Source organism: Colobus angolensis, unplaced genomic scaffold, assembly GCF_000951035.1.
Source record: "Colobus angolensis palliatus isolate OR3802 unplaced genomic scaffold, Cang.pa_1.0 Scaffold7, whole genome shotgun sequence".
In the NCBI taxonomy this organism is placed as follows: domain Eukaryota; kingdom Metazoa; phylum Chordata; class Mammalia; order Primates; family Cercopithecidae; genus Colobus; species Colobus angolensis.
This window is the reverse complement of record NW_012120709.1, coordinates 23,660,985-23,681,355: the sequence shown is the minus strand read 5'-3', so window position 1 is coordinate 23,681,355 and position 20,371 is coordinate 23,660,985. Positions and strand designations below refer to the sequence as shown.

Sequence of the window (20,371 nt, the reverse complement as noted above, 5' to 3'; positions counted from 1 at the left end):
ATCTCCTGACCTCGTGATCCGCCCGTCTCGGCCTCCCAAAGTGCTGGGATTACAGGCTTGAGCCACCGCGCCCGGCCTCGTCCCCCAGTTCTTACTTGGCTCTTTTTTTCTTTGAGGGCTCCTAAGACCAATTCTCTGGTTCTGTCAAACCCAGGCAATTGGAGTCCCAGTCTGGAGCCTGAGTCCTCTCCTCGAAGCCAGCGTCCTGAGCTCAGCACGGGGGTAGCTGCTGAGTGAGGTTCCCTCGTCGTTCCTTCTCTCCTGGTTGCCTGCTTGTCCCTGGTGCCTGTTCTGTTTTGTTTGCACTCTCTGGCTTCCCCCCACCGCCCCGTCTCGCCCCGGCCTCCTCCCTCCTTTCACTTTCCCTGGTATCCTTCTGAGATACACAAATCAGGAAGTTCACTACCACCTGGACTTCTAGGACGTTATTACCTACTCTTTCGGGAGGCACTTTGGTAACAGTTTTTTGCTAGGCCTCTAGGGAAAAAAGTGGAAAGAGGGTGGCATGATAGCACAGGAAGTGGGGTTTCTGGGTGATATACTGATTTGGCCTCACCGTACCAGTTCTGCGGCAGTCTATGACCGGTTTTAGATCTTTGGAAATGACAACCAAGTTTCTCTGGTCCCTGGTCCTGGAGTTGATCTAACTTCTGCTGGTCGCACTGGGATTGGTGGGACACTGTTTCTTCTGTTCTTGGGCCCCACAGGTCTGTAGCCTTTGCTGAGTCAACACTACTCATGGTGAAAGTGATGCCTTTTCTCCATTTGCACAACATGAGTGTGGCGTGGTCAGCCAGACCAGGAGCTCAACCTCATGTAGAGTCCAGGTGGGCACTGGGCCCTGTTATGGGGAATTAGCCTTGAGGACAACTGGACTGAGGAGGCAGCTAGGGAAAGATTTATGTCCCCTCTAAATGTAGGGGTGAAGAGGTTGTCTGTTCTAAAGAACAGTCACGATGCAGCCAGTAGTTTGTGGGAGCGATGTGTGCTTTGAGCCCCGTGGGTGGCAACAGGGGACGGGTGCAGTGCCTGTGGGCAACCGGACCTCCTGCTGGATTAGCTGGTGTCGTGAGGATTGGCTGTCTTGCTGTGGGAGGCCATCCACTGGCGTTAGTGCTGGCCCACACTCCACCTGGGGGCTTATCCCTGCTGGTCAGGGATAAATGTGAACAAAAAGAGAGGATCAAATGTTTCATAATTTAAAAGGCATGGCTTGGGGACTTCCAGGGGGAACGCATGGATGGCTCAGCATCTCCCTCTCAGATTCCTGCAGTTACCAACCCTTTGATCTCTTCCACATCGTTTTTCTCTGTCTGCAGTCCACTGCTCTGATGCCGAAGGGGAGGCAGAAAGTGCCACACTTGGATGCCCCCCTGGGCCTGCCCACCTGCCTCTGGCTGGAATTAGCTGGGCTCTTCTTACTAGTTCCCTGGGTCATGGGCCTAGCAGGGACAGGTGGGCCTGATGGCCAGGGCCCAGGGGGGCCGAGCTGGGCTGTGCACCTGGAAAGCCTGAAAGGTGACGGGGAGAAAGAGACTCTGGAGCAGCAGGCGGATGCCTTGGCCCAGGCAGCAGGGCTGGTGAATGCTGGACGCATCGGAGAGCTTCGAGGGCACTATCTCTTTGTCCAGCCTGCTGGACACAGGCCGGCCCTGGAGGTGGAGGCCGTCCGGCAGCGGGTGGAGGCTGTGTTGGCTGGGCACGAAGCTGTGCGCTGGCACTCAGAGCAGAGGCTGCTAAGGCGGGCCAAACGCAGCGTCCACTTCAATGACCCCAAGTACCCGCAGCAGTGGCACCTGGTGAGTCCAGTCCTGCAGTGTGTGGTTTCAGGCGGGTAGATTCCAGTCCAGTTCTTTAGTGGGCTTTTGACTATATCGCTCGTCAGTTGCCTCCATCCTTCGCCTGAGGGGCCATTTGCCGGTTCTGTAGTGTTTCCCTCGGCTCTCCCTCCCTTCTACTGTCTTCTAGAAGCCGGTGTTCTGCAGTGCTCAGGGCACAGATGGTGCAGCCAAGCTGCCTGGGCTCATGGTCCAGCTGCACCACTTACTAGCATGTACATTTGGGCAAGCTGCTTAAACTCTGTGCCTCAGCTTCCCCATCTGTAAAGTGGAGACTGTAATAGTGCCCACCTCATAGAGTCAAACAGTTAGGGTAAGTGAATGCATACATGTGTAGCACTTGGAACAGTGCCTGACACGTAGTCAACGCTATGACATAAGTGATACGATACCACCATTGTCATAAGAAGTGTATCATCCGGCCGGGTGCGGTGGCTCACACCTGTAATCCCAGCACTTTGGGAGGCCGAGGTGGGTGGATCACGAGGTCAGGAGATCAAGACCGTCCTGGCTAACATGGTGAAATGCCATCTCTACTAAAAATACAAAAAAATTAGCCGGATGTGGTGTCGGGTGCCTGTAGTCCCAGCTACTCGGGAGGCTGAGGCGGGCAAATGGTGTGAATCCGGGAGGTAGAGCTTGCAACGAGCTGAGATCGCGCCACAGCACTCCAGCCTAGGTGAGAGAGCGAGACTCCATCTCAAAAAACAAAACAAAAAGAAGCATGTCATCCAACCCTTCACCCTAGCCACCATTTTACCCCGAATCCCCCATGACTGATGGCAAACTTTCCTGGAATCCAAGGCTGTGGCAGAGCTCTTACCTGCCCCTTCTTGGCTCTGTTCCCACCTGATCTGTTGGCCTGCAATCTCTGTCTGGCTCTTTGGTGGAGGCCAAGGGTGAAAAGGGGTTGCTAGCTATAACTTCGTCTCCCTCTGGGCTGGGCTGTGTGTCACTGGATTCCCACGCTGTCTGTCTTACAGAATAACCGACGGAGCCCGGGCAGGGACATCAACGTGACGGGTGTGTGGGAGCGCAATGTGACTGGGCGAGGGGTGACAGTGGTGGTAGTGGATGATGGAGTGGAACACACCATCCAGGACATTGCACCCAACTATGTGAGTGGCCCTGGAATGACGCCCCTCACCCACCACGTTTTACCTCCTTCTTGGTGTTGCCTCAGCCTTGGCCCTTTTTCTAGAGGTCTTTGGGCCAAATAAAGGAGCCTGGGAGGTGAGATGGGGTTCATCCCCTCCTTTGCCCAAGCCAGCATTCCAAACTGGCAGTCAAGGCACAGCAGGTGGCTCTAACTCTAAGGGAGAGCAATCCTGCTTCCAGTTCTAGTCCTTTTCTGAAGAGTGAGGAGTGGCCCCTGCAGGCAACTTCCCTCTTGTTGGAAATCCGAGTGCCTTCCTCTCTCTAAAGCGTGGCCTCTAGGGAGCCCAACCTGCCTTTTATTCCAGGTTTCCCAAGCCATGGAGCTGTAGGCACTTTCGCATAATGGGCAAGAGAAGTTTGCTGGAAGCTGTGGCACTTCTCAGTTTTGCCCCAGTGTCCTTTGCTCATATCTTTTAGCCAGTGTGGTTTGCTGATAGAAATGGGCTTATTGGGTCCGGGCACAGTGGCTCACGCCTGTAATCCCAGCACTTTGGGAAGCCAAGGTGGGCGGATCACAAGGTCAGGAGTTTGAGACCTGCCTGGCCAAGATGGTGAAACCCCGTCTCTACTAAAAATACAAAAATTAGCCAAGCGTATTGGTGCTCACCTGTAGTCCCAGCTACTCGAGAGGCTGAGGTGGAAGAATTGCTTGAACCTGGGAGGCAGAGGTTGCAGTGAGCTGAGATTGTGCCACTGCACTCCAGCCTGGGTAAGAGTGAGACTCCATCTCAAAAACAAAAACAAAGAAATGAGCTTATTGCCCTAGCTTCGAGTCCCAAAATCCCATTTCCTTTCTCTCCCTGAATCCCAGGACCTGACCCCCCTCTAACCAGTGAATGACCACATGTCACCTCCGAAATATTTCAGAGCCCTGAGGGTAGCTATGACCTCAACTCTAATGACCCTGACCCCATGCCCCACCCGGACGTGGAGAATGGCAACCACCATGGCACGCGATGTGCAGGAGAGATTGCAGCTGTGCCCAACAACAGCTTCTGTGCCGTGGGCGTGGCCTATGGGAGCCGCATCGCAGGTAACTTGTGCCTCCAGCCTAGCCTTGGTAGGCTGCTCCTGTGACCACAGTCTTCATTTCCTGCACCCCTCCCTACTCTGAAATGTCTTTATCCCATAGCCCAGCTGACACACATAGCATAGAGCAAGGGTGAGTTTATAATAGGTGTCTGTAGGACATATCATCAGCTCATTTATTTTTCAGTGCAGTGGTCTTTCAAACATGTTTTTCTATTTGTAGTTCCATAAATTACAGAGTGCCTTCTTGTTGGTTCTTCCTCTGTGATCCGATACGTCTATGGGGGCAGCTCTTGCGTTTCTCAGCTCTCCAGCTCCCAGTCACACTGATGGTCATGGGCTGCTCTCTATCCTTTTGGGAGAGCTGAGCAGCCCTATTCCTCCCTGGAGGTGGTTCTGTGGTTCTTTCACACTCAACCTCTGTCCATTAAGGCAGAAGGTGAAGGGAATGAATGGGGAAACCCTCACCATAACTCCTTATTAGGAGTGCTTGGGACCCTACAGACGGAATAGACTAACTGTATTCCTCTTGTACTCCAGCAGAGGGCAGTAGCTCTCCATAAATGAGACTACCGGGGAGCCAGAAACCCTGTCCAAGTCCCTTCTCTGAAAGTGCCACAGCACTGCAACCTGGGTGACAGAGCCAGACTTTGTCTCTTTCTCTCTATATATATTTTTGGTAGGGGGACAAGTAATACATATACAAGGTGTAAAAATGCAAAATGGGCTGGGCGCGGTGGCCACGGGGATCATACCTGTAATTCCCGCACTTTGGGAGGCCAAGGCAGGCGGATCACCTGAGGTCAGGAGTTCGAGACCAGCCTGACCAATATGGTGAAACCCCATCTCTGCTAAAAATACAAAAAGTAGCTGGGCATGGTGGCATGCGCCTGTAGTCCCAGCTACTTGGGAGACTGAAGCAGGAGAATCGCTTGAACCCGGGCGGTGGAGGCTGCAGTGAGCCGAGATCATGCCACTGCACTCCAGTCTGGGCGACAGAGTGAAACTTTGTCTCAAAAAAAAAAAAGCAAAATGTACAAATAGCATGTAGGGAAAAATAAATCTCCCACATATGGCTCCCCACCTCCCAGTTCCCCAGCTAGGAGACCAGCATTAGTGAGGAGCTGCTGTGGCCTTCATTGCCTAGGTATCCGGGTACTGGATGGACCTCTCACAGACAGCATGGAGGCAGTGGCGTTCAACAAGCACTATCAGATCAATGACATCTACAGCTGCAGGTGAGGCAGAGCTGCAGATGAGAGGGCAAGAGTCTGGAGCACCTGGGACAAATCTGCCAACGAAAGCCCAACCAAGTGGACTGACTCAGGCCAGAGCAGGGGTCTCCTCATTGGGTTCAGCTAATACATCCATTGCCTTCATTTCTCTAGATTCCCAGCCACTGGGCTCTCAACCTTAAGCCCCTGCCACCCCCGTAATCAGGTTGCCACACAAGAAGCCCTGGCCTGTGCACATTTATTTGTTTTCTAAACTCCTGAGGCCTCTGCAAGAAAGCGGGCTTTCCTCTCCAACCACAGGCCAGCTGAATGCCCAACACCAATCCCCCACCCCACGTCAATGCACTGCACCTTCAGGGCATGGCTGTGCCGGACTGGACAAGAAGGAAATGGGGTTGGGGGCCCCCATAGCATTGATGGCACCTGTTCCTCCCCCAGCATACCTCCCTTAAATCCATGACATCATCCACAGGGTGCACTTTTTGATAGAGACAGAATAGAGAACTCCTCAGCCTGATAACCAGGAGCTTCCACAGAAGTTCATGGGTGCTCTGCCTTCTACCCTACGAGTTGGGCCAGGCGCGGTGGCTCACGCCTGTAATTCCAGCACTTTGGGAGGCTGAAGCGGGTGGATTGCTTGAGATCAGGAGTTCAAGACCAGCCTGACCAACATGGTGAAACCCTGTCTCTACTAAAAATACAAAAATTAGCCAGGCATGGTGGTAGGCACCTGTAATCCCAGCTATTCCAGAGGCTGAGGCAGGAGAATCGCTTGAACCTGGGAGGCAGAGGTGGCAGTGAGTCAAAATAGTGCCATTGCACTTCAACCTGGGTGACAGAGCAAGACTCCATCTCAGGAAAAAAAAAAAAATCTACATGTCTCTGATCCCTAGATCAGGAGATGAGTGACCTCTGTCCCTCTCTGCCACTGTGGCTATGGGGACATTCACAAGGAAAAGAAGAGCCTTAGCACACTTCTGTTTTCTACGTTGGAGAGGGGATGGACCTTTGAACCCTGTGCCTTTTAATCACAGAAGCCTTTAAGTGGAACCCTTGGGAGGAGTTAAGAGCCGCAGGTCAAAGGGTAGCCAGCTGAGACTAGGAGGCGCTGGGTTGGGTAGCCATAGCCTGGCTCTGGCTGTCCCCTCTAGGTGTTTATTTCTCAACAGCTGGGGACCAGATGATGATGGGAAGACAGTGGATGGCCCCCATCAGCTTGGAAAGGTAACCGGCCTGCACAGAGACTAAGAGACAGGATGCGCTCTTCATTCAGTCCCAGAAGAACTGCTGCAAGCTGACCCATCTTCCCACTCCATCTCCATGCGCAGTCTCCTTTCAGGAAGAGAACACCTAACGCCGGGGCAGGAAGCCTGGGGGACTTTTGTTCCTAGAGAGGGAGAGGGAACAGTACTTTGAGATTGTCTCCCTTTCATCTTGTCCTCAGCTCCCATGCCTGGCCCCACCCTGTCCTCTGATAAGTGGAGGGCGTCCACCAGTCATCATTCAACTCACAGCTGCCCCACATCCTGGGCCAACTCATAGCTCCCTCCTCACATCCAGGGTCCTTCTTCCAGTCTTTTCCCCATCCCGGTGCCCTTTGAACTTTTTTCCTTTTGTTTCTAGAAGGGATGGAGAGGGTGACTGATGTAGTAGGTGGAGGTCTTTCTGTGGGTTCCTCAACTGACACCCTGATGTTTTGGCTCCTCAGGCTGCCTTACAACATGGAGTGATTGCTGGTCGCCAGGGCTTTGGGAGTATCTTTGTGGTAGCCAGTGGCAACGGAGGCCAACACAATGACAACTGCAACTACGATGGCTACGCCAACTCCATCTACACGGTCACCATAGGTAGCCTCCCAGTGTTTCTGTGCTCCTGTGTGTGTGTCACCGGATGCTTAGGGCATCACACGTCTTGTCCCAGCTTCTGTGTGTGTCTCAGGGTTAGGGTGAGGGTGAGGGTGAGGGTTAGGGTTAGGTTAGGTTATTGTGTGAGCACAATAATCTCTTTGGGCTCAGATAGGACTAGCCTTGCTTGTAGGGGACCTTGGGACTTCCTTAGATGTCAACATACCCTGGGAACACCTTCAAGCCATCATCTGGAGATCACCGAGCTGCCTCCACCCCACCACAGCTGGTTAGGCCTCTGCTCTGGCCTGTCTTTCTGTGGGCCACCTTCCGCCTGCTGGAAGCCTCCCCTGACTGCCCACAGGCCTAAATTAAGTGCCCTTTGCCTGTGCTCCCAGTTAGCATTTGCCACCCCAACTGCGTTTATTTCCTTACCTGACTTCTACCTGACTGTAGGCTCCTTGAGACCAGGACTACGGCCTTTTCCATATGGCCCTGATGCCTGGCACAGGGTGTGACCCACAGTAGATGGGTAATGAATGTTGAAAACAGTGAGCATGTGAATGAATAAGTGGGTATAAAGGTAGAAGGCTGCCAGTTGTACCCCAGAGCCTGTTGAAAGAATGGTATTGCGGCACAGAATGCCCTCTGCCACTTGAGACTGCCTGTGTAGAAGAGGATCAGGACCACTCTGAGGGATGTGGGCCACTCAGATCATGTTTCAAACTCAGGACAGCCCTCCAGGATGATAACTCCAAGATGACTGACATTAGCAAGCCCCTGCCACAGGATCCCCTCTTCATCTCAGCTCTCATTTCCCCCCTCTGTCCCCAGGAGCTGTGGATGAGGAGGGACACATGCCTTTCTATGCAGAAGAATGTGCCTCCATGCTGGCAGTCACCTTCAGTGGTGGGGACAAGATGCTTCGGAGCATTGTGAGTGCCTCCCGGGCCCTCCACGGCCTGCCCCTTTCCCACAAGACTTCACGTCTCGGGCATCACAGCGCTTCTTACTGTTCCCTGCTTCCCTGCCCCAACACTCAGGCTCCTCTTCCCCCACAGAGCTGGATCTCTTAAGGCATGCCACCCTTGGAGGAGCAGCCCCGGGGACTCTGAATACATCTTGGGAATGCTTTTATCTTAGAAATTTGGATTTAGGACAAATATACACCCTGTTATAGAAACTAAGTGTCACATGGGGCCAAACACGGTGGCTCACTCCTGTAGTCCCAGCACTTTGGGAGGCTGAGGCGGGTGGATCACTTGAGGTCAGGAGTTCAAGACCAGCTGTCCAACATGGCGAAACCCTGTCTCTACTAAAAATACAAAAATTAGCCAGGTGTGGTGGTGTGTGCCTGTAATCCCAGCTACTCGGGAGGCTGAGGCAGGAGAACTGCTTGAAACAAGGAGGCGGTTACAGTGAGCCAAGATCGTACCACTGTACTCCAGCCTGGCTGACAGAACAAGACTCCTTCTCAAAAGGAAAAAAGAAACTAAGTGTCACATGGATTAAACAAGTTTTTCACACTCAAGGAAATGCACAAACAACCTCTTTGCAATGTCTTCCTTTGGTAAAATTTAGGCTTTTGCTAATTTCTGTGGACTTAAAAAAAAACTCATCATTCCATTGCCCTTCAGCCCTTAGGTAAATCCTGAGTTCTGGTCATGCGCATCTTCAGGAGTAATGCTAGTCTGGTGGTGGTTTTTATGGGATGGGTGGGAAGAGGAGTTGGGGAATGTCTCATGTCAACACCAGAGAGAGCTCTTTCTCTGGAGCTATAATTGGAGCCATAGCAAATGAGACTGGAGCAGGGTCATGGAGCTTCTCTAACCTGTGGAACCCATTTAAAGAATTTGAAGATGATCACCCACACCCAACGGGGCTTAGCGTCATCCCAGCAGGTTTAAGCCAGGCCTCTAGACCATTATCCTAGAGCTCCCTGCCTGTCCCTGTTGCCCACAACCATGTAATGTGGGCATAGGAGGCTCTAGGCAGGAGCTGGGCTGGAGCCACGTGGTGTCAAATTTCTCCAGTGGCTGAGTGGGGAGGTTTCTCTGGGGCCATTGGGAACTAGGCTGCTTTGTCTTCCTGCTGGGTCCAATTTATTTTCCAAAACTAAAATTTTGTTATGCCAATAAATGACTTCTGGTCAACACAATGTTCCAAGGCTCTGTGCCAGTTGACCCCTGCTACCGCCTCCCACCAGCCCCAGGGAGAAGAGAAAAGGGAGTGGACTAGAGAGGGACGAGAGGTTGGGCTGTGTGCACAGAGGGCACCCACTGCAGGCCAGGCTGGGTTAGGAGGAAGAACAGGAACATACCACACTCCACCCTCTAGCAGAACTCTAGGGAAGCCAGCTCGTCCTGCTCAGGCCAGGGACCTAAGAAGGTTCTACAACATAATGTCACTCTTGCTCTGCTGTACCTGGCCTTTCTCATCTTAACTCACCTCAGCTTCTCACCCTCACCACCCTCTTCCATCTGAACTGTAATTTGCCCAGAAATGAAAAGACAGTGTGTTTAGCAGAGTTCCCATCTTTGGAATGTCCTTGCCATGGAAACTCCTTGTTGCCAGTTTCTAGTCAATGACCAGGGCAGCTGGGTGGAGCTGTCTTTCTGAGGGCAGAGGCTGGGGGCATATGCTTCCCACCATTTGGCTCCCTGGGGAAGCGAAGCTTCTCTGGACTTTTCAGTGCCTGCCTGTGGCTCCTGCCACCCCAGGCAAGTTCGTGGGCTTCACAGCCGCACTTCAGACTATCACTGCAAGGCTGTTTCCTTAACAGGGAAAAAAATCAACCCGCTCCCTTGCATAAACCAGGCTCCCACTCTCATTGAGACTGCCACTTGGAGAGTGCTTTTCCCTTTTTTTCTGGGAGTGCGCCATGGCTGGGTGAAAATTACATCTCTTGGCAGCTGCTCTAACAGCTGGGAGGGAAGCAGTGAGTACAGTGGAGAAAGGGCAGCTCTTGGCAGAAGTCGCCACCCTGGTATCTGACCCAGAAGAGAAGTTTAGAAGAAAGAAATTCTCTGGTGTTAGCACTGACACCATGGGCCAAAGATCCAAGTGCCATGGAGTGGGGCAGATTTAGGCAGGGCCCGCCTCAGCTAAACCCTCTGAAGCTCCAAGGTTGATGACAGCCCAAAAAGAGCTTGATGCCAGGCAGACACTGCCTCCCCTTGCCCCATTCTCACTCCCCACCTCAGAACCACACGGAGAGAAGGGATTTCATGGCATCTGGCCCAGAGCAGTGAGGCAGCTTGTCCTGTTGAGAGCTGTAGAGCCGGGCAGGCGGGCCTGATAGACACTGAGTCCATGCAGGGCTCCAGGGTGGGCAAGGACACAGTCCTCTCTTGCTGGAACATACTCCCCGTGTTCACGCCGACATCATTCCAGCCCCTGTCATGGAGATGCCAAACTGGATTTCCTCGAATAGTGTGGTCAGTGTTGTCCCAGCTCCAGCTGGTCCCAGTAGCTCCCCTGGCCACTTCCTCTGTCTAGCTTGGTTGTGGGGATGAAGGGTTTGGAGTTGGGAGATGGGATAGAGAATTTAGGAATGGGAGCAAGAATATTAGGAGTAAAAATCGGGAGCCCCCCCCCCAGTGGCTCGTGCCTATAATCCCAACACTTCGGGAGGCCAATGCAAGAAGATTGCTTGAGGCCAAGAGTTCGAGACCAGCCTGGGCAACATAGCGAGATGCTGTTTCTACAGAAAATAAAAATATTAGTGGGGTGCAGTGGTACACGCCTGTAGTCCCAGCTACATGTGAAGCTGAAGCAGGAGGATCACTGGAACCCAGGAGTTCAAGGCTGCAGTGAGCTATGATCTTACCACTGCACTCCAGCCTGGGCGACAAAGGGAGACTCTGTCTCAAGAAAAAAAAAAAGAAAAGAGTTGGGAAACCCTTATCTACACTGAATGGGAGCCCTTTCCTATCTCTACCTCCTTTTCCCAACAACCACACCCTCAAAAGTAACTTTTATTATCTTTGTCTCTGTTCTCCAGACATTCTGTTAGGAGGCCAGGACCTGCCCTACTACTGGGTCCCTCTCTAGTCAAAGATTCAGCTGTAGCAAGGGAAGGGTCTACCTGAGAGACCTGTTCTGAGGACCAGCCCTGTACCTTCCCCGCATAACAACTTTGAACTCAGTCTCTAGCTTCTTTTTTAAAAATTATTATTTTTTTATTTTTTAGAGATGGGTTCTCACTCAGTCACCTAGGCTGGAGTGCAGTGGCACAGTCAGAGCTGACTATAACCTTGAACTCCTGTGCTCAAGCAATCTTCCTGCCTGGACCTCCCAAGTAACTGGCACTCTAGGTGCACACCACTGTCCTCAGCTTAAACTCAGTCTCTAACCCACTTCCCTTTCCCATCCCACTTCCAGGTGACCACTGACTGGGACCTTCAGAAGGGCACTGGCTGCACTGAGGGCCACACAGGGACCTCAGCTGCAGCGCCTCTAGCAGCTGGCATGATAGCCTTAATGCTGCAGGTGCGGCCCTGCCTCACGTGGCGTGACGTCCAGCACATCATTGTCTTCACTGCCACCCGGGTGAGATACCACCAGGTAGACAAGTGGCCTGGTCCAGGCTGCTCCAGAGTTTGGGTGTCAGGTGGCTTTAGATTTTCAATGTCCCAAGTGTTCGATACTAAGTCTCTTTCAGAATCCCTTTCAGAGTGGCATATGTAAAGAACAGGTGTGGGGACCCCACAAAGACCACAGGCCTAAACTCATTTTATCTGCAAAGGAGAGCTCTGGCTGTGCCTCCTGGCCCCTCTCTAGAAGCAAGCCACTGGGGTGGTGACATCATGGGCTTTGACCTTTTGTCCCAGCTTCCCTTGGGGAATCCATTCCCAGTAGCCACAGTGGGAGAGCATGGACTGGATCAGCCGGCAGAGCAAGCAGGGAAACCAGAGTTAGATTGTTGAGACCACACTGGCAATGCAAGAGACTAACCAGGACCTCTGTCCTTTCAGTACGAGGATCGCCGTGCGGAGTGGGTCACCAACGAGGCAGGCTTCAGCCATAGCCACCAGCACGGTTTCGGCCTGCTCAATGCTTGGAGGCTCGTGAATGCAGCCAAGGTGAACAGGTGTTGGCAGGGCAGGGTGCCCTGTGTGGAGTGACCAAGGGTCGGGGCTGAATGCCCAAAACGTTGCCTGGGATATCATAGGTGCCTAGTAAATATTCGTTCAGTTCATTGATTTAACCACTTCAACCTTCATCCCAGCTGACATCCATTTTACAAATGAGAAAGCAGGCTCAGTGCTATCACTGAAGTTTCCAAACTACTAATAGAGTAAATGGGACCTGAGTATGCATGGGACTCAGGATGCTCTGGTTCCCCTCCTCCACCCTGGACACAGCCATTTCCTCTGGTTCCTTAACTAGGGGCTGTACGTAGCATTCCAGCGAGCAAGAAGGAGCCGAGGGCTGAAGGAAGGTGATGAGGAGTGGAAAAATAAAGACAGCTAAACCTTCAAGATCGTATTGACAAGGGCGTGTGTGTTTGTGAGAATGTGGTGGGTGTGATCATTCTTGTTTGTTGATTTGCCATCCCCTCCTTTCCTTTCATAGATCTGGACATCTGTCCCTTACTTAGCATCCTACGTCAGTCCCATGTTAAAAGAAAACAAGGCGATTCCGCAGTCCCCCCGTTCCCTGGAGGTTCTGTGGAATGGTAAGTAATCAGCACAAAGTGGGTTAATCTTAGGCCTGAGGTTTGGGGCCGGGTGACAAGGAAGTTAAACTCGTCCTCCCTGCCAGATTCTACCCCCTTTCGGAGCTGAGCTCCAGCCAAACCTGTGGAGTTTTCTTTGACCATTTTAGGACATGTTACTGCTTCTGAGTTGGCTGCCCCAGCTGCTTAAACAAGACCTTTCTCCTGGGTTCCTAGTAGTGAAAAGGAGCAGCAGAGCAACTGAGGAGGAAGGCGGGTGGGAGGCATGGGACTAGGGCTTGGGGAGGTGAGGCGAGACCGGGCAGGAGCTCAGAGAAGCTCTGGTGGCTTCCATGCTAGGATCTTGCCAGAGAACTCTGGTCAGTCCTTCGGTGTCCAGATGAAGTAAAGGAGTTTGGCATTTCTTCCTTTGATTCTCAGGCTTACCTAATAGAGTCAGATGCGGTCTGCTGGGGATGGACCGAGGGTCTGTAGAAGTCTCCTAGGCTTTAGTGACCCATCATCTGCCTCCACCTCCGTGGTGCCCAGGGTGAACCAGGACTGTCTGAAGAGGGTGCATCCTCTAAGCCAGCAACCTGGTTTTATGTTGAGCGAAGAGGCGGACGGCCCCCCTAGAGGAGAGTGTGGCTGGATCAGGATGCTTGTGCTAGAGGATGCCCTGTCTGCACATTTGCCAGCGTTTTCCCTACCCCCAGCTCCTTGGGGGATTCTTTTTCCGTGAGTCATTCGCTACTTTTTGCAGAGGAAGCATGCTATGCCTAGTGCCCAAACCAGAACTGTCTTCACTTTTTCTGTCCTCCTAGAAAGTAATCAATCGAGAGCCATGGCAGGAGAAGGGATGGCCAGAGAAGGTTACTCAGAAGGGAGGATGAGGGGTAGCTTCCCTCGGGTGGAGGTTGCACTGAGAAGAACTGAGTTTTCTCTCTCCTAACCACGTCCAGCACTTGCCCAATTTCCCTCCGCGTGGAATGAAACCCCTGGGCCAGTCACTTCATTTCCCGTAAAAGGAATGTTATCTTGGAAAGGGCATAAGGCATCAGCCAAGTCAGAGAAGTTCAGACACATTTCCAGGAATGCAGTTCGTTTGGAACCCCCTGGCTTTGCACTTGCGTGTCTTAGAGATAGTGTGCCTTCAACTTCACCTTCCATCCATGGCTCTTTCCCGTCGCATCTGTCAAATGAGGGCAGTGACTTAAAAGAGTAATATGTTCTCCCCAGCTTCGTCATCCTCTGCTTCCAGCTGACCGGGCGATGTTGCCACGGAATGTCTACCCTAGGCATTGAGGCATCTGGCAACTGCTTGCTTGTCACTAAAAAGTAAGAGAAAGAAGGACAGATTGCCTGGGTGGAGAAGAGTGGGAGGTGGCCTAGTGGAGAAAGCAGGATTAACAGAAGGGAGGGAAAGATTTAGGGAGTTTGGCTAATGGAGCCCTTTACCTATTGGAAGGGCAGCAAGCAAAAGTTTTACTAGAGTTTTCCCTACCCCCAGCTCCTTGGGGGAGTTTCTTTTTTTTTGCCTTGAGTAATTTTGACATGCAGAGTTATTCACAACTTTTTGCAAAGTACTATTTTCATTGGCTTTTCAGAGCCAGTGAAGTTGTCTTCTCCTCCAACACGACCACATTTTCCTCTGAGCAGACAAAACAGAACGAATAAGTTTGTGGGCTTGCTTAGAGGTTGAAGGAAATAAGTCCAGTTAAAATGAGAGTTGAGCCAGGTACCCTGGCTCATGCCTGTAATCCTAGCACTTTGGGAACTTTGGGAAGCTGAGGTGGGCGGATCACCTGAGGTCAGGAGTTTGAGACCAGCCTGACCAACATGGTGAAACCCCATCTCCACTAAAAATACAAAATTAGCCAGGTGTGGTGGCATGTGCCTATAATCCCAGCTACTCGGGAGGCTGAGGCAGGAGAATCACTTGAACCCGGGAGGCGGAGGTTGCCGTGAGCTGAGATCGCGAGACTGCGTCACTGTACTCCAGCCTGTGTGACAAAGTGAGACTCTTTCTCAAAAAAAAAAAAAAAAAAAAAAAAGTTGAGCAGCTCAGTCCCAGGCAGTCAATTAACCCCTTTGGCAGCCAAGTTATGGTTGTTTTCCTCCAGGACCTGGTTGATTCAGTGTCTGAGGGCTAGTGAGTTAACTTTTTCTTTTTTTTTTTTTTTGAGACAGAGTCTCACTCTGTCACCCAGGCTGGAGTGTAGTGGCGCGATCTTGGCTCACTGCAAGCTCCGCCTCCTGGGTTCACGCCATTCTCCTGCCTCAGCCTCCGAGTAGCTGAGACTACAGGCGCACACCACCACGCCCTGCTAATTTTTGTTTTTGTATTTTTAGTAGAGACGGGGTTTCACCGTGTTAGCCAGGAGGATGGTCTCGATCTCCTGACCTCGTGATCCGCCCGCCTCGGCCTCTCAAAGTGCTGGGATTACAGGCGTGAGCCACCGCGCCCAGCCAAGAGTGAACTTTTTATAAAGCAGAGGGAGCTGAACATCCCTGAGATAAAAGAGGAGGTGAAATGCCTCTAAGACTCTAGCATTGTCCCAAAGAGTTTTCTGCAGTGATGGAATTGTTCTATGTCCATGCTGCTCAGTTCAGTGGTCACTAGCCATCTGAGTCTATTGAACATTTAAAACGTGACCAGTTGGCCAGGCATGGTGGCTCACACCTGTAATCCCTTTGGGAAGACGAGGCGGGAGCATTGTTTACTCTCATGAGTTCAAGACCAGGCTGAACAACACAGTGAGACCCTATCTCTACAAAAAATAAAATTAGCCAGGTGTGGTGGTGCATGTCTCCTGGGAGGCTGAGGCGGAAGGATTGCTTGAGCCCAGGATGTCAAGGCTGCAGTAAGCCATGGTTGCACTACTGCACCCTCTATGCTGGGTGACAGAGCAAGACCTTGTCTCAAAAATAATAGTAGGCTAGGTGCGGTAGCTCATACCCAGCCTATACTCCCAGCACTTTGGGAGGCCAAGAGGGGCATGGATCACTTGAGGTCAGGAGTTCAAGACCGGCCTGGCCAACATGGTGAAACCCCAACTCTATTTAAAAAAAAAATACAAAAATTGGCTGGGCACGGTGGCTCACGCCTGTAATGCCAACACTTTGGGAAGCCGAGGCGGGTGGATCATGAGGTCAGGAGATGGAGACCATCCTGGCTAACACAATGAAACCCCGTCTCTACTACAAAAATGCAAAAAATTAGCCGGGCGTGGTGATGGGCGCCTGCAGTCCCAGCTACTGGGGAGGCTGAGGCAGGAGAATGGCGTGAACCCGGGAGGCGGAGCTTGCAGTGCGCCGAGATAGTGCCACTGCACTCCAGCCTGGGCAACAGAGCGAGACTCTGTCTCAAAAAAAAAAAATTAGCCAGGCATGGTGGCACATGCCTGTAGTCCCAGCTATTCAAGAGGCTGAGGCAGGGTAATCGCTTGAACCTGGGAGGCAGAGGTTGCAGCAAGCTGAGATTGTGCCATTGCACTCCAGCCTGGATGATAGAGTAAGACTCCATCTCAAATAATAATAATAATAATAAGGCTAATATGACTAAGGAGCTAAATTTTAGTTTTATTATACTTCATTTTAATTTAGATAGTCATATGTGGCTACAGGCTGCCATATTGAGAAGTGCTGCTAAAAAGCAAGACAGATCTTCATCTCTCCCCACTGACAGGAGGTGATGAGGGAGAGGGGATTGGGGCCCCTTGGGTTTTTTAGATCTGACGCTGGTCTGAAGTCTCTACCTGAGGGTAGGAGGGAGAGTGGGGCTCAGAGTCTGTGATGAGAAGGTGCCTGAACTCCCACTTGCATCTCTCCTTTTGTTGCTGTTTGCAGTCTTGAGGATACTGGCTAAGCCTCTGCCTATGCAGTGAGTCCTGTTTCTTCTCCTCTCCAGGTCTTCCCTCTTTAACCAACATTTCCCTCTCTGCTGATTCTTCCTTTCTGCCTTCAAATGCAAGTCCCTGCCGCCTCCAACCAGGAAACTTTTCAAATGCATGAACTGAAGCAATTTCTCCCCTTTCTCACACACTCCCTCTGCCACTGAAGACTTGCTTTCTTACCCATCGTGCCCCTTTCCTCACCGGTTTAGGGGTTGGTTCAGGGTTCATCCTTTTTAATATTCTTGTCGCTCTGACTCTATCAATGAGGCCTTTGTTGCAACCTCTCTCCTCCTGTAGCTTCTGCGGCCTTCTTGGCTCCATAGCTCTCCTCTGCCCTCTCTGCCTGAGGCACGTGTTTTGTGCTCCCGAACTGTGAGTGTCTTCTGAGGCTTGTTTCCCGACTTTTTTCTCACTCTCCGTCATCCTCCTCGACAGTGCAGCTGTGTTTGTGGCCTGAGCTACCGCTTCTCCGCAAATAAGTCCTCAGCCTGAATCTCTTACTCTGATCCTTCACCGGTGGAAAGGATAGGAAACTAGAGCATAGGCCGGGCGCGGTGGCTCAAGCCTGTAATCCCAGCACTTTGGGAGGCCGAGGTGGGCAGATCACGAGGTCAGGAAATCGAGACCATCCTGACTAACACAGTGAAACCCCGTCTCTACTAAAAATACAAAAAATTAGCCGGGCGTGGTGATGGGCACCTCTAGTCCCAGCTACTCGGGAGGCTGAGGCAGGAGAATGGCGTGAACCCGGGAGGCGGAGCTTGCAGTGAGCTGAGATCATGCCGCTGCACTCCAGCCTGGGCGACAGAGCAAGACTCCATCTCAAAAAAAAGAAAAACATTCCAATTTACCAAAGGCCAAATAATAAGATGCTTTTTATGTGCCAAGCAGTGTTCTCGGCATTAGCTCATTTAATGCACTGACTCATTTAATTCTGGTAGAGAGAGTACTAGTGTACTCATTTGCACTGCCACCCGAGTCCCCATCCACACCAAGAAGTAAATGGATGTAGCATGCCACTGCGCACACTGCGAACACAGACAAGCACTCCTTTTGGGATTCTATTCTGTTCCATAACATGTCATTTCTCTCCTGTAAGCCCCTTCTCTGCCACATCACTGCTCCCCTCTCACTATACCATGAATATTTTCCATCATCTTTCTGTTCCTAAATCACTGTGTGCTGTTGATGTTGCATCAATGCATTACACTTACCATGTACAAAATTTTAGATCTCACTATCACCTCTCAAAAGCTGGCTTGCTTTCTAAGATTTTCCCATTTATGTCAGTGCCATCACCATTCCCTAGGTCCCCAAACTTGAAACTCAAGAGTTTTTCATCCCTTTATATCCCTCGCCTCTCCCCAGGTCTTCCCCAGCCCTTTCCCTTGCAATTTAATCTTTTTGTTTTCTTCTGTGAAATATCTCTCAATCAACTTATTCATTCTACTAATATTCGAGGCCTACTTCATCCTAGGCACTGTATTAAGTTCTAGAGACTCAGGGATAAGACACTGTTCCTGCCTTCAACAAGCTCCCAACCTTGTAGGGAAGACAGTCAGGTTTACAGGCATAGTGCAGTGTTGTAGGCACTGCAACAGGGACAACCCAGGTGCTCTGAGAGCACAGCAGAGATGTCTTCTGCTGCTAGGGAAGAAAGGGAAGGCTTCTCAAAGAAACTGGTGGCAGGGTACAGTGGCTCATGCCTCTAATCCCAGCACTTTGGGAGGCTGAGGCAGGCAGATCGCTTGAGCTCATGAGTTCGAGACCAGCCTCGCCAACATGGCAAAACCTTGTCTCTGCAAAAAAATACAGAAATTAGCTGGGCATGGTGGTACACACTTATAGTTCCCAGCTACTAGGGAGGCTGAGGTGGGAGTATGGCTTGAGCCTAGGAGGCAGAGGTTGCCGTAAGCTGAGATCATACCACTGCACTCCAGTCCGGCGACAAAGCAAGACTCTGTCTAAAAAAAAAAAACAAACTGTGATGTAATTATTTTGTAAAGACAATTAGGGAAAAGGTGTGGGCATGATTTGTTAAATTTTCATCTGCCATAATTGAAAGTCAATACATAATGTCTCAAATTGATAAGCCATGAAATATCCATGACACTTACTGTTTAGAAACACGAGAGTAGATCCCAGAAGAAAACAATTAAAAACAAGTTTAAAAAGTTTGCTTCTGGGGAGTAGATCACAAAGGTGGTAGGGAATTGTTTTTTTCATTATAAGCACTCTAGCGCCAACTCACATTTAAATTCTTGTATACTATTTTGATAGAAAAAAAATGTCAGGGACAATTGGGAAGGTAAGAAGTAGCCATAGTGAGTCTAAACAGTTTTCTCAAGAATTTTGACAATAAAGGAAAATAAATAATGTCTAACGCATATGTAGCCTTAACATTAGCTAGGTACCATTCTGAACGCGTTAGGTATGTTAACTATTTAATCCTCGTCTCGACCCTATGAAGTAGGTACTATTACTGGCCCCATTTTACAGATGAGGAAACGGTTCTCCCAGCTAATAAGTGGCAGAGCTGGGATTAGAACCCAAGCCGGGTGGCTCCAGAGCCCATGCTCTTAACACTGGTAGGTGGAAGAAAGTGAAGAGTTGAGAAAGGGTTTATTTGTTTTTGTTTTTCATTTGTAGTAGGAAAGGCGCTAGTAAAAAGGTCCAGCCAAGAAGATGGATAACGAGGCTGAGCCAGTGTTTGACTTTTGTCAAACATTGCTGTGAAAGGACAGAAGGCGAAGGGAGCTTGAGAATGTAAACACACGTGTTGGATGAGCCGTGGAATCTCAGCCAGTTAGGAGAAAGGAACTTGAGGGGTTGTGGGAAAATGAGGGGGTCAAGAAGAGAGTGGTGAAAGTGGAAGGGAGAGGTTGTTTTCAAAGAAACGGGACATTGCCTTTGACGAGGTGACAGATGGAATTATGGAAAATGAGGCTGGGCATGGTGGCTCATGCCTGTAATCCCAGCACTTTGGGAGGCCAGGGCAGGTGGATCACCTGAGGTCAGGAGTTTGAGACCAGCCTGGCCAACACAGTGAAACCCCGTCTCTACGATAACTACAAAAAATTAACTGGGCATGTTGTCATGCACCTGTAATCCCAGCTACTTGGGAGGCTGAGGCAGGAGACTCGCTTGAACCCAGGAGGCAGAGGTTGCAATGAGCCAAGCATCTAGCCACTGTACTCCAGCCTGGGTGACAGAGCTAGACTCTGTCTCAAAACAAAACAAAGAAAAAAAAAAGAATCGTTCTCATTACAGCCTAATTTCTTAATAGTCTCCAGTTGAGTCTTCCACTTCAGTAGTTTTTTTTTTCTTTTTTTTCTTTTTTTTTAATAATTGTAGATTTACAGGAGGTTTCAAAGAAATGTACAAGGGAAGTTCCATGCACCCTTCTCCCAATCTTAATGTTTCACACAATTAAAGTATAATATCAAAACCAAGAAATAGACATTGGTACAATCCATAGCATTTATTCAGAGTTCACCAGATATACATGCTGTCAATATTTATATCTGCGCGTGTGTAGCTGTATGCAATTTTATCACATGTGGCCTTGCATAACTACCACTACAAACAAGATCTGGAACCATTCCATTATCACAAGACTCCTTTGTGTTACCCCTTTCTGGCGACACCCATCCCCTCCCTTGTCCCTGGCCCCTGGCACCCATTTATCTGTTCTCTATCTCTGCAGGTATGT

General features: G+C 50.6%; 1 protein-coding gene across 1 annotated transcript in view; it reads left to right on the top strand.

Moving 5' to 3' along the window:
* Positions 1–20,371, top strand: part of PCSK7 (proprotein convertase subtilisin/kexin type 7) — a 27,268-nt gene that overhangs the window by 1,322 nt on the left and 5,575 nt on the right. Inside the window, exons 2-12 of the mRNA XM_011926838.1 lie at positions 708–827; positions 1,320–1,799; positions 2,822–2,956; positions 3,864–4,029; positions 5,173–5,263; positions 6,430–6,484; positions 6,969–7,107; positions 7,939–8,039; positions 11,488–11,655; positions 12,081–12,188; positions 12,682–12,784. Coding sequence (XP_011782228.1) covers positions 1,332–1,799; positions 2,822–2,956; positions 3,864–4,029; positions 5,173–5,263; positions 6,430–6,484; positions 6,969–7,107; positions 7,939–8,039; positions 11,488–11,655; positions 12,081–12,188; positions 12,682–12,784 — 1,534 coding nt within the window. The 5' untranslated portion in view covers positions 708–827; positions 1,320–1,331. The remainder of the gene's footprint in view (positions 1–707; positions 828–1,319; positions 1,800–2,821; positions 2,957–3,863; positions 4,030–5,172; positions 5,264–6,429; positions 6,485–6,968; positions 7,108–7,938; positions 8,040–11,487; positions 11,656–12,080; positions 12,189–12,681; positions 12,785–20,371) is intronic.